Source organism: Chrysemys picta, chromosome 7, assembly GCF_011386835.1.
Source record: "Chrysemys picta bellii isolate R12L10 chromosome 7, ASM1138683v2, whole genome shotgun sequence".
Classification (NCBI taxonomy): domain Eukaryota; kingdom Metazoa; phylum Chordata; order Testudines; family Emydidae; genus Chrysemys; species Chrysemys picta.
The window spans coordinates 52,199,969-52,213,362 of NC_088797.1; the positions used below are offsets into that span (position 1 = coordinate 52,199,969).

Below are 13,394 nucleotides of genomic sequence, written 5' to 3' on the forward strand. Positions count from 1 at the left end.
GTCGCAGAGCTTAGAGGGAATTTACGAGGGCTCCCACACACTTTCTCTGGCCCAGGGCCCCAAGAAACTTTAATCTGTCTCTGGAAGGCCCACCCAAACTCGGGAGCCAGCTGGCTTTGGCCAGTGGGAAAACAAAGGGCTGAAGAGAGACACCAGGTGTTTTGCCCGGGAAAGATGACAAAGGACGGCGGAGGGGCTACTAGGATCATCCGAGGAATGGATAACCTGTCTTATGAAAGGAGACTCAAAGAGCTTTAGCCTAACCAAAAGAAGGCTTAGGGTAGATACGATTGTTGTCTATAAATATATCAGGGGGATAAATACTAGGGAGGGAGAGGAATTATTTAAGCTCAGTACCAATGTGGACACAAGAACAAATGGATACAAACTGGACATTCGGAAGTTTAGACTTGAAATTGTTGAGTAGTTGCTGAGGAGTGAGGAAACTGAGGCACAGACCTGAGCAAACTGTCACTTCCTTTTTCAGACTAAGCTCCTTTAGCAAGGTCCCTCTCTTATAGAATACTTGATAATGTCCTGTAACTTTTAAGTTAAGAATCGTGCTTAGAATAACTGTAGGACCGTGCAATAAGGAGTTAAGAGTTCTGCCTTAAAAGTAAAGATTTTAGAGCAATACTGTGACTGCATGAAAAGGCTTTTGGTAGGGCTCATTAGTGAGATAAAGGAAATAGGGATGGCAAAAAAAAAAAAAAAAAAAAAAACCTTAGCTGCTCACTTGAGACAGGAGAAAACCAACAGGTTAGAGAGATGGATAATGAAGAAGGGAAAATACCTTCAGCCAGACTCCCCAAGGTTTCCATTCTTCCCCTAGTATTTGTCATGCCCACGTCACTAAAACGTGGAACCATTTGCACCCTGACCACCACTCACATGTAATTTCACATGTGGATGACATTTTAATACACACCCCCACGTCGGAAATGAACAGGGAAATCATCAGAGAGGTGTTCATTATAGTGCGGGAAACCGGATTTAAGGTAAATAGAGAAAAGGCTCATAGAATCATAGAATAGAATCATAGAATATCAGGGTTGGAAGGGACTTCACTGGATTTCTTTTGGCCCAATCCTCTAATTTGTCTAGGTCCCTTTGTATCCTATCTCTACCTGCCAGCGTATCTACCACTCCTCCCAGTTTAGTGTCATCTGCAAACTTGATGAGAGTGCAATCCTCCATCCTCCAGACCATTAATGAAGATATTGAACAAAACCGGCCCCAGGACCGACCCTTGGGGCACTCTGCTTGATACCGGCTGCCTAGACATGGAGCCATTGATCACTACCCATTGAGCCCGACGATCTAGCTAGCTTTCTATCCACCTTATAGTCCATTTATCCAGCCCATACTTCTTTAACTTGCCAGCAAGAATATTGTGGGAGGCACTATCAAAAGCTTTGCTAAAGTCAAGGAATAACACATCCACTGCTTTCCCCTCATCCACAGAGCCAGTTATCTCGTCATAGAAGGCAATTAGGTTAGTCAGGCTGACTGTTCCTGATCACTTTCCTCTCCTCCAAGTGCTTTAGAATCGATTCCTTGAGTTCCTGCTCCATGATTTTTCCAAGAACTGAGGTGAGGCTGACTGGCCTGTAGTTCCTGGATCCTCCTTCTTCCCTTTTTTAAAAATGGGGACTATATTAGCCTTTTTCCAGTCATCCCCCAAATCACGTGAATTTTCAAAGATAATGGCCAATGGCTCTGTAATCACATCCGCCAACTCCTTTAGCACCCTAGGCTCAGTTAGTACAGCAACAAGTGAAATACTGTACCTGGGTATGTGTCTTGGGGAGGATGGCTTGACTTCTGATCAACAAAGGGGGAAAATGATAGGAAAGGAACCTGATCCTACCGACACGCACTCCCTATGAGCTCTCTTGGGAACTTTTAATTTCTGCAGAGAGTTCATTTAAATGTTCTTTGACAAAGCCAAGCCTCTGTACCAATTATTAAAGAAAAACAGGATTTGGATTGGGGGACCAGACCAACAGACTGCCCTGGTCACCTTGAAACAAGGTTTAGCTAGTGCTTCTGCCCTGGCTTAACCTGCCCTTGCCCTGCCCTTTGTGATTCAATTGGCCTCCTCAGAGACAAGTCTCAGAGCTACTCTCAACGAAAGGCAATGTGACAAGCTCAGAGTCATTGCATATGCCTCCAGGCTCCTGGATCAAATACAGCCAGGCTTTACCCCCTGTGAAAAAGAGTGTCTTGCATTGGTCTGGAGCCTCATGCATTGGGAATTTATTATTGGCAGGTCAAAGGTCATTGTTCAGACTGTGTACATTCCCCACTCAAGTACATTACCCTGAGGTAAGTGGGGAAATGGGATCCTGGGAGGAAGCACAAGCAGGAGAGCGCAAGAGGGGAGGACTCCTGTCTCATGCTGAGAAAGAGGGACAATCAATGAGTTATTTTAAGTGCCTATACACAAATGCAAGAAGCCTGGGAAACAAGCAGGGAGAACTGGAAGTCCTGGCACAGTCAGGGAACTATGATGTGATTGGAATAACAGAGACTTGGTGGGATAACTCACATGACTGGAGTACTGTCATGGATGGATATAAACTGTTCAGGAAGGACCACCAGACCAGGGGGATGAGGTGGACGAGGCTTTCTTCTGGCAACTAGCAGAAGTTGCTAGATCGCAGGCCCTGGTTCTCATGGGAGACTTTAATCACCCTGATATCTGCTAGGAGAGCAATACAGCGGTGCACAGACAATCCAGGAAATTTTTGGAAAGTGTAGGGGACAATTTCCTGGTGCAAGTGCTGGAGGAACCAACTAGGGGCAGAGCTTTTCTTGACCTGCTACTCACAAACAGGGAAGAATTAGTAGGGGAAGCAAAAGTGGATGGGAACCTGGGAGTCAGTGACCATGAGATGGTCGAGTTCAGGATCCTGACACAAGGAAGAAAGGAGAGCAGCAGAATACGGACCCTGGACTTCAGAAAAGCAGACTTTGACTCCCTCAGGGAACAGATGGGCAGGATCCCCTGGGAGAATAACATGAAGGGCAAAGGGGTCCAGGAGAGCTGGCTGTATTTTAAAGAATCCTTATTGAAGTTGCAGGAACAAACCATCCCAATGTGTAGAAAGAATAGTAAATATGGCAGGCGACCAGCTTGGCTAAACAGTGAAATCCTTGCTGATCTTAAACGCAAAAAAGAAGCTTACAAGAAGTGGAAGATTGGACAAATGACCAGGGAGGAGTATAAAAATATTGCTCAGGCATGCAGGAGTGAAATCAGGAAGGCCAAATCACACTTGGAGTTGCAGTTAGCAAGAGATGTTAAGAGTAACAAGGAGGGTTTCTACAGGTATGTTAGCAAGAAGAAGAAAATCAAGGAAAGTGTGGGCCCCTTACTGAATGAGGGAGGCAACCTAGTGACCGAGGATGTGGAAAAAGCTAATGTACTCAATGATTTTTTTGCCTCTGTCTTCACGCACAAGGTCAGCTCCCAGATTGCTGCACTGGGCAGTACAGCATGGGGAGAAGGTGACCAGCCCTCTGTGGAGAAAGAAGTGGTTCGGGACTATTTAGAAAAACTGGACGTGCACAAGTCCATGGGGCCGGATGCGCTGCATCCGAGGGTGCTAAAGGAGTTGGCAGGTGATATTGCAGAGCCATTAGCCATTATTTTTGAAAACTCATGGCGATCGGGGGAGGTCCCAGATGACTGGAAAAAGGCTAATGTAGTGCCCATCTTTAAAAAAGGGAAGAAGCAGGTCCTCAAGGAATCAATTATGAAACATTTAGAGGAGAGGAAAGTGATCAGGAACAGTCAGCATGGATTCACGAAGGGGAAGTCGTGCCTGACTAACCTAATTGCCTTCTATGATGAGATAACTGGCTCTGTGGATGAGGGGAAAGCAGTGGATGTGTTATTTCTTGACTTTAGCAAAGCTTTTGATACGGTCTCCCACAGTATTCTTGCCGCCAAGTTAAAGAAGTATGGGCTGGATGAATGGACTGTAAGGTGGATAGAAAGCTGGCTAGATCGTCGGGCTCAACGGGTAGTGATCAATGGCTCCATGTCTAGTTGGCAGCCGGTTTCAAGCGGAGTGCCCCAAAGGTCGGTCCTGGGGCCGGTTTTGTTTAATATCTTTATTAATGATCTGGAGGATGGTGTGGACTGCACTCTCAGCAAGTTTGCAGATGACACTAAACTAGGAGGCGTGGTAGATACACTAGAGGGTAGGGATTGGATACAGAGGGACCTAGACAAATTAGAGGATTGGGCCGAAAAAAACCTGATGAGGTTCAACAAGGACAAGTGCAGAGTCCTGCACTTAGGACGGAAAAATCCCATGCACTGCTACAGACCGAATGGCTAGGTAGCAGTTCTGCAGAAAAGGACCTAGGGGTCACAGTGGACGAGAAGCTGGATATGAGTCAACAGTGTGCTCTTGTTGCCAAGAAGGCTAACGGCATTTTGGGCTGTATAAGTAGGGGCATTGCCAGCAGATCGAGGAACGTGATCGTTCCCCTTTATTCGACATTGGTGAGGCCTTCATCTGGAATACTGTGTCCAGTTTTGGGCCCCACACTACAAGAAGGATGTGGAAAAATTGGAAAGAGTCCAGCGGAGGGCAACAAAAATGATTAGGGGTCTGGAGCACATGACTTATGAGGAGAGGCTGAGGGAACTGGGATTGTTTAGTCTCCAGAAGAGAAGAATGAGGGGGGATTTGATAGCAGCCTTCAGCTACCTGAAGGGGGGTTCCAAAGAGGATGGCGCTCGGCTGTTCTCAGTGGTGGCAGATGACAGAACAAGGAGCAATGGTCTCAAGTTGCAGTGGGGGAGGTCCAGGTTGGATATCAGGAAAAACTATTTCACTAGGAGGGTGGTGAAACACTGGAATGCGTTACCTAGGGAGGTGGTGGAGTCTCCTTCCTTGGAGGTTTTTAAGGCCCGGCTTGACAAAGCCCTGGCTGGGATGATTTAGCTGGGAATTGGTCCTGCTTTGAGCAGGGGGTTGGACTAGATGACCTCTTGAGGTCCCTTCCAACTCTGATATTCTATGATTCTATGATTCTATGATATCAGGGAAACTACAGGACAGCCAGGTCTCTAACCCTCGCATTTCTCAATGGACCCTCACTCTAGTAAACCGAATCAAGTTTAAAAAGAACATGCAGTTTCACCAGCCCTTTATGGGCTAATTATAGAAGGAGAGGATCATACCTGCCCCCGCCCCCTTGTAAAACACTTTTGAGTGGCCAGCCAAAGGAGGCATTAGGCTTGCAGACGCTAAACAGAAGGGGGTTGAAATGTGGTTTACAGATGGCTCAAGTTTCTACCTTTGGGTCATCCCCAAACAGGGTATGGAGCCAGCTGGGTAAATGAGGGAGAGATGCGCCAAGGACAAGCTCGCCTCCATTCTGCGCAAGCAGCCGAGGTGTAGGCAGTTAGAGCTGTCCTAGCTTATGAATCCTGGGACACTTCTGTTACTATTTACACTGACTCTGACTGGACAGCCAGAGCAATCACTGTGTGGCTCCCCCTTTGGTTGAACAGAGAAAGGAATAGGAGTACTTGTGGTACCTTAGAGACTAACAAATTTATTAGACCATAAGCTTTCGTGGGCTACAGCCCACTTCTTCGGATGCATATAGAATGGAACAGAGAAAGGAATAGATACCTTGGGCTTAAGTACCCTTCAAGATGGGGAATACAGAGATCCAGTCCTTAGCCAAGACAGGATTGAGCAGGTTGGAGATGTCTGGTGGGCAGTGGATGCAGATGGTCAAAGTCACTGGATAGTCCCGAGCCAGGTACAGGGGGACCTGATTCTGCTTGTACATGAGCAAGGGCATAGAGGAAAACAGGATACTTTAAATAGGGTTAAAGATACAGGGTGGTGGCCAGGCATGAAAGCGGATATAAATCAGTGGTGTGATAATTGTCTGCAGTGCACCATGGTTAATGCTGATCATTAGGTTCAAAAAAATGCATTGGGGCACCAAAAAATATAGGGTTCCTGGTCCTGGATTCAGATAGATTACATAGGCCCTTTACTCACCACCAGTAGAGGGAATAAATACTGCCTGGTAATAGTAGATCCCTTCTCTAAATGGGTGGAAGCCATCCCTACTAAAACCAACACTGCTAAGAGGCTCTTTTACATGGTTTTCTCAAGGATGGGAATTCTCAGAGTAATTGATTCAGATTTGGAATCCCATTTTGTGGGAGATGTTATGCAAGAGCTATGTAAGGCTTTAGGTATTAAGCAATATTTCCACATAGCTGGACACCCTGGTCCTCTGGACAAGTTGAACGAACCAATCGCGTGCTAAAGGAAGCTTTAAGAAAACAAGTAAAGAGCTCAGGGAGGGATTGGGATGAAAAGCTACCAATCATCTTAATGACTCTAAGTGGCTCTAAGGCGATACATGGGTACACTCCCTTTGAACTTATGACTGGAAGGCAAATGAGCATGCCTGAAAGTTGGTGGTTGGGAAGGTGGTAACAGATGAATGGGTACAAACCCTAATAGAGACCATAGCTGCTTTACACAAGCAAGTGGCAGCACAGCTAGGCATAGTACAACAAAACACAGACAAAAACTAGCCTCCTGGCCCCAAATAGCCAATCAGACCTGCTACAGGCAGAGTTCTTCTCCCTCACCCCAGCAACACAAAGGGGGGTGGGTGGGTGTGTGTGTGTGTGTGTGTGTGTGTGTGCGCGCCCAACAGCTCACGGCCCCCCAGGAGAAATGGGGATGGGACAGTGACCTATGTGCCCTCTGATGATGCACATAACAAAATTCATCCCGCACATGTGTGGGAAAAATTAGAGGGAATATTGACAGTGACTCTGCCACGCTGCTCCCACCTGGGCAGTGATGGGGGGGTGAGCAGCCCCTGGACTCCCCACCACCACATGGGAAGGGGGAGAAGGGTCCTTCTGGAGCCCTTGGCCTGGGAGAGGGGGGGTGAGAAACCCTAGGAGGAGCAGATGGGAGTTGGGGGGAAGGACTGATTTAGAGGTTGGGGACAGGCAGAAGTGGGGGGACAGAATCCCCTCCCCCAGTAGATCTGGGAGAGTGGGTGATGCTGATTGTCACCCACACACGGGAGGGGGGGGCAATAATCGCCAGCCTGTGCAAAACGTGGGGCAGCCTGCGTTCCTGAGCTAGCACTTTGGGATCCGACTCCTGACTGCGGGTCTCTTGAGGCAGGCAGTGTTGCCCCTCATGCATCACACGGGGAGCTCACACACATATAGCCACACACACTCGTGTGCACCCCTAGCTGGGCCCCTCCCCCGCTCACCTGCAGTCCAGCAGCACAGTGCAGCGCCTGGCACACTCCTCGGTGTCTGCAGGCTCCTCCTGCTCTGGGCCAGGGCCTTGCTGGCTCAGGGAGAGCAGCTGGGTAGCTTTGAGCCTCTGGAAGTCATTCAGAGGGGAGCGCCGCTGCCCTGGGGGACACAGCGAGAGACACACTCCCTGCAACCACATGGCTGGGGGTGCCCAGCTTTGGCCTCTCTCCCTGTCCTGAGCATGGAACCAAGAGGGGTCCAGCAAAGCAGTGGGGCCAGGGAGGCAGAGGTGCCTGGGCAGGCAGCAAAGCTATGGACAGGCAGCAGGGCCATCAGTGGGGCTTGTGGGCTGGCAGAGGGGCCAGCAGTCCAGAAGAGGGGCCAGTGGGCCAGCAGCGGGGCTGGTGGGCCGGCAGTAGTGTCAGCAGAGGGGCCAACAGTGGGGCTGATGGGCAGGCAGAGGGTCTGGCGGGCCGGCAGAGTGGCCAGCAGTGGGGCTGGCAGTGTGACTGGGGCACATCTATGGCTGCAGCAAGGGGTTGTTTCAAGCTGTGTTTTGTATCAACTAAAATTCCCAGCCATAGTCCGACTGGCCTGTTAAGTGCCAGGCCAGGTCCAAGCGTGGGGTGCCAATGGGAGCTCCTCAGCACCTGGGGGCCCTGATTCCAGACCCCCGCACTCCACACCCTGCCCCAGAAACTGTCTCAGATGTCTCAGCATGTCTTTGCCCAAAGACAGGGAAAACCGTGCCAGAGCCCCAGCCAACCGAGCCAGGACAGAGCACATCTGAGACTGCAGCCAGTGGCTGGGCCACTGCCCTACTGGCTCTGCCAGCATCCCTGCCCCACAGAGCCCATGGCTCTGCTGCTGTCCACCTCTCTCTCGGCTGGGGCCATGACCCAGCTATGCTGGTCAGAGTCCTTTGCTCTGTGGGACTTGAGCACTAAGGGGAGAGCGGCTGTTCCTGCCCTGCCTGATGGGGCTTTTCCCCAAGGTCTCCCCTGGACCCTACTCTCGGCTGCCTGCCCCCAGACCTCCTCAGCAGGGCAGCTGCCAGCAGCACTGAGCTGCAGGAGGGAGAGGCGAGTGTTGGGCCCTGTGCCAGCCTGAGAGGGGCCCCTCTGCCCTAGTCCCTGCTCCACTGAGAGGGCAGGCTCACAGCAGGCCCTGGCTGCCTCAGGCGGGCACTCCTACCTGTGCTGAGGGCACAGGCCAGGGCAAGCAGCAGCACTGCTCTGGCCTGCATCATCCTGCTGTGCTGTCAGCCTCAGGGACTGTCGCGGAGCCTGTACAGAAACGCTCTGGCAGAGGTTGGACTGGCCAAGCAGGGCTGTGCCCTGAGCCCCCATCCCCCATCCCCTCCACTGGGCAAATATTTGCCTCTGGGCCACAAGCCAATAATGCAGCTCTGGGGAGGGTGAACGTCACCATTCAAGGGATCCCAGGCAGGGCACAGGGAAGCAGCCCTCACCCCCAACACACACCCAGCTCATGGGGGTTTCAGCTCCCTGCCACCAAAAGTTCCTGGGCTTCAATAAACAGTCACCCCCTGGATGGCCATATCGACCCAGAGGAGGCAGATTGTGAAACTGCTCTATGCCCATCTCCGGCAGGACTCGGCCAATAATTCCCTCCTCTCTTTGCAATAACTGACATGACTCCTAGAGCTGCCCTGTCATGGTGGAGCCACACCCCATGCAGCCGACCCTGGGCCCTTTCACAGCTCCAGGAGCCGGGCACCGCGAGCGGGGTGGGGGCAGCAGGGCAGTGCTAGCAGAGCCCCTGGCCACCCTGGGTAAGCCAAGGCTGTAGCAGAGCCCAGAGGGAAGAGACGCACACGGCCCCACAGGGTGAATGTGAACATGAACCAGGCCAGGTCAGCAGCCAGCCTGCGCAGGAGCAAAGTCAGACAGCCCAGGAATGTAGAGACAAGAATCCACCACAAGGGGGCAGTGTTGCTGCAGCAATGCGATACCCCCACAGGGGGGCAGTGTCTCTGCCACACTGCGGTAATACCCACGGTGGGTTGTGTATCTGCACATCGGTTAGACCTTCATCCTACCAAAGGGAGGCAGTGTCTCTGCAGCACTGCAATAATACTTCCCGAGGGAAATGTCGCTGCAGCACTGTGATAATACTCCACAGGGGGGCAGTGTCTATATAGGGCTGTTTTTGTCATTAAACCCCAGCGGGTAAATGTCCGTATGGCTGTGAAGTCCCTAAACTATCTCCAAGGGGCTTTGTCCCTGCATCATTGTCATTCAGGCGCCGACTCTCCTGGGGGCCATGTATGCGTGGCCTGGGCTAACCACTGGGCTAGTGCTGCTGGGGTCAATAAATTAAATTTATTAAAAAATTTAATTTATTGACCCCAGCAACACTAGCCCAGTGGTTAGCCCAGGCCACGCATACATGACCCCCAGGAGAGTCGGCGCCTGAATGACAATGATGCAGGGACAAAGCCCCTTGGAGATAGTTTAGGGACTTCACAGCCATAACCATGCACCTCTCCCTGCAGCATACTTACACTGAACAACTGATGCACACTGTCTGGAGCCTGACGTACCACAATCTCAGCCTGCTCAGGTCCACGGCAACATGCACCATTCACAACCTGTAGAACTTGCACTGAAGAGTCAGAAAAACAGCTAAAGCCTTTGAAACCCAGGGTTGTGAGTTCAATCCTTGAGGGAGAGATTTGGGGATTTAGTTGGGGATTGGTCCTGCTTTGAGCAGGGGGTTGGACTAGATGACCTCCTGAGGTCCCTTCCAACTCTGATATTCTATGATTCTATGACATGCAAAGTGCTGAGTCAGGCTTTTGCTATGACCCAGTCCCTTGTTCCTGGGCCCTTTAACTGGAGAATGTTTTCTAGGAGAGCTGCTGTCTGGCCAGCTCGCAGATGGTCATATCTGGGCTTTGGAGAACAGGGAGCAGTGACCTGGGATGAGATGGGGATAAAGTCTAACCCATTTTTTTATAGGAGACAAATCAAGCCAAAAACATCCCCGAGGGGAAAGAAGAGAGCAGCACCGAAAGAACAGGTAGCGGCTGGCTCTGGGCTTGCCTCTCACTTGCAGCCTGAGCAGTGTAGAAACACAGGCCCAGCACACGCTCTGATCAGCCATGCCAAGGCCAGGGACAAGCCAGCATCGGGCTGTTCTAGCTTTGCAGGTAGTTGTCTCCCCAAGCCCAGCTCCGAGCAGGGCTTTAGATCAAACTCTACGTAGCTTTTACAGATGCCTGTCTTATAAAACACTGACAGTTGAGTGGAGTGAGGCACTACCTGCAATGGGGCTGCCATGTGATCAGGACAGAATAGAGAATTTGAACACAATAAATATCATATGATGAACGAATAAAGATTTGACTTCAACTTCTTTATCATCACTAGTGGTTTGACCCAATCTTTGTGCTATGTTTCATGGGATGAAAAAAAATAGGAATTCATCTCTTTCTACTCCCAGTCACAATAGCTACAGTTGAGCATTCTTTTTCCTCATTGAATAGAATTTTGTGTTCTGAAAGAAGTCACCTTCTGCATGATCATGAGCATATCATGAAGGACTGGAAGTACTGGAAATGAAAAGCCACCAAAAATGAACACACTGCATTCGAGAAGTTCATTAACGGAGTTGTGCAAAATTACAAGAAACCAAGAAGGATGTAGATATAGTGCTTCATAGTAGGCTTGTGTAGTCAACTTTACTTTGTGTGATGATTTAAAAACATGAGTTAAAGCTAATAAAATGGCTGTGAAACATTTTTCAGTTTTTACTATGGTGCCATACAGCCCACCTTCACCCTAACCGTCTCACCCCTCATCGGTCCTCACCCCCCACCTTGTATTTTTGAAAAAAAAAAACCCGCCCTAATTTAAATTCCTGGGGGAAACACTGCCCCTATCGATGTCAGGCAAGTGTGAATCCTGTTGAGTTCAGAAGTTCATGATTAACTGCACTGCCATTCGCGATGTGCTACTGACAGCTAGCAGAGCAGTGGAGAGCAGTGGGGGACCCATCCTTTCACACAGAGATGGCGAGGTGAAGAGCAAACAAGGGCTGTTGAAAAATGCCACAAACCGAAGATGGAAGCTCATGGAATGCTGGGGTGGAAAGCATCGTGGGACATTGAGCCCAGACCCATGATGCGCTGCAATCCACTCCACCTTCCTAGAAGACCTGGGGCAGAAGTGTGGGATAGCTACCCACTGTACACTGTTCTCACTGTCAGTGCTACTGCCCAAGTGTGGATGCACTCTGCCAACAGAGAAAGACAGTGTGAACATGAAACAACAATTTTCTTTCAGCGCTTTTTGATCGTTGACAAAACTTTTGCTGACAAAACTCTGCAGTGTCATGAAGGCCTTACTAGCTGCTCGTGTGATCTTAGCTTTGAAGCTCTTGCAGGCACGGTGAAAGTTCTATCACCTATCATTGTACATGACCCACTAATTATTTACACACTCATGCCATATGGCCAATTGGTTAACCATGTGGTGGCCTGTGTGGGTCAGCAGCAAGGTACTGCCTTTGTCTACAAATGATCACAGGTTCTTTTCCTAGCTAAATTCTGGCAGAAGTGGGAAAAGCTCACTGAGCTGTGCATCTCAAATCTCATTGTGACCATTAGGCACTTCCTCCCAGGGCCAGCTGGGCAGCCCCAGAGGCGCAGGGAAGGGCTCCTCTTTGACATGGGAATCGGCAGCAGGTCAAATCCTGACTCACCTCTTGCAGGAGTAATACAAATTCTCCTGCCTCTGTGATGTCTGGGATCTTCCATGTGCCAGTCAGTGCAGCGAGGGGGCAGGAAATAGGGAAAGGCCCAATTCCCTGTGCAGCTGGGGAGGGCCTTTGGCCAGGCAGGATGTAGGGGGGATTCCCGGGCGAGGGGGGGCTGGTGAGGGGAAGGTGCCTGGGGAGGGAGGTCTGCTAGCTCACATGAGAGGGGCTGCAGATATCCAGTGGAGAGCTACTGGACTTCACCCCTTGAGTCTGCAGGCAGCCATGCCAGGGCCCAGTGGAACTTATTACCCAGGAGCCTAGAAATCTGTTTGCCACAGAGAAATGCAGAATGTGCATTTTTTACAGCGAATCTTTAGTTTTTACATTTTGTGAAAAAATAAAAACATCCATTAACTATGAACTAAACTTCACTGACAGCACCAGTGTCACTTATTCAGTGCGCACAACCTCCCCCTCTTGGGGTTGATTTTTGAATGTGCTTTAAATTGGCATACAATAGAACCATTTATCGGAGCCTCCGTTAACCAGAGCCCCATGTTAACCAAACCACCAGCAGCCTGGGGCTGACAGTGGCTAGGGCTCAGGGGGCTGGGGCTCAGGTGGTGGGAGGCTGAGCTCCCCAGACCCCACCATTGTCAGCACCAGGTGGCTGGTGGTTCAGTTAACACGGAGAGCTGTGCAATGGAGGCTCGGATAAACGGGGCTCTGCTGTATATCAATAAAATATTGTGTTCACCTGAGACCTGTATATGTTGCGACTAGGGAAACTAAAGGTCAGTGTTTCATTTTAATCATGGAAAAAATGTGGATTTTTATGGTTGTTTATCAGAGAATTTTGTTTTTTATCACAGAAAACTAGGATTCCTGCTTATTACTAACTGTGCATCTGAGAGAGACAGCAGTTGCTGCTCACAATCTGCCAGGGGGCAGTGCAGGAGTGGGAGAGGATGGTGCTGCTGGTGGGTCTGGACAGCCAGGCATCACCCAGCTGTCACTGCCCTGGTGTGGAAAGCTGAGCCTGTGGCACAGGCTGGTGTCCCCCAGGCATGGGCAGAGGCCCACAGAACTCCAGGAGGGGAGGACAGGTAGCCAAGGGGCACCGTGGCTGGGCTGTCTGCCCTGCTCAGCGCCTTGCATGGTGGGGGTCACATTGGTGTGGGTGTTACAGTCACAGGGCTGGGAACCCCCTGGCACCAGCCTCAGACCCTCGTGAGCACAGGGCTCCATTCAGCTGCCATCCAGGGCTGCAGCCCCGAGGGGACCAGGCACTAACACTGTTAGCACAGAGCCTGGTTCTCGTCCCCAGCTGAGGGCAGGCGCTGGGGCTGGGCAGGTGGGCCCCAGCCAGTTGTGCTGTCACCTGGGC

At 50.5% G+C, this 13,394-nt stretch overlaps 1 protein-coding gene across 11 annotated transcripts in view; it reads right to left on the minus strand.

Annotated features, from left to right (window-relative positions):
• Window positions 1-13,394, minus strand: part of MST1 (macrophage stimulating 1) — a 46,170-nt gene that overhangs the window by 28,636 nt on the left and 4,140 nt on the right. For 8 of the 11 annotated variants that reach the window (XM_065551472.1, XM_065551469.1, XM_008175119.4 and 5 more), the window contains exons 1-2: window positions 8,477-8,626; window positions 7,294-7,441 (exon numbers count right to left, since the gene is read on the minus strand). The exons of 1 other annotated variant lie outside the window; for it this stretch is intronic. In XM_065551472.1, the coding sequence (XP_065407544.1) occupies window positions 7,294-7,441; window positions 8,477-8,531 (203 nt within the window). In that variant the 5' untranslated portion in view covers window positions 8,532-8,626. Of the gene's footprint in view, window positions 1-7,293; window positions 7,442-8,476; window positions 8,628-13,394 lie in introns of those variants that run through there. 2 more of the 11 variants (XM_065551470.1, XM_065551471.1) reach the window with 2 other exon arrangements.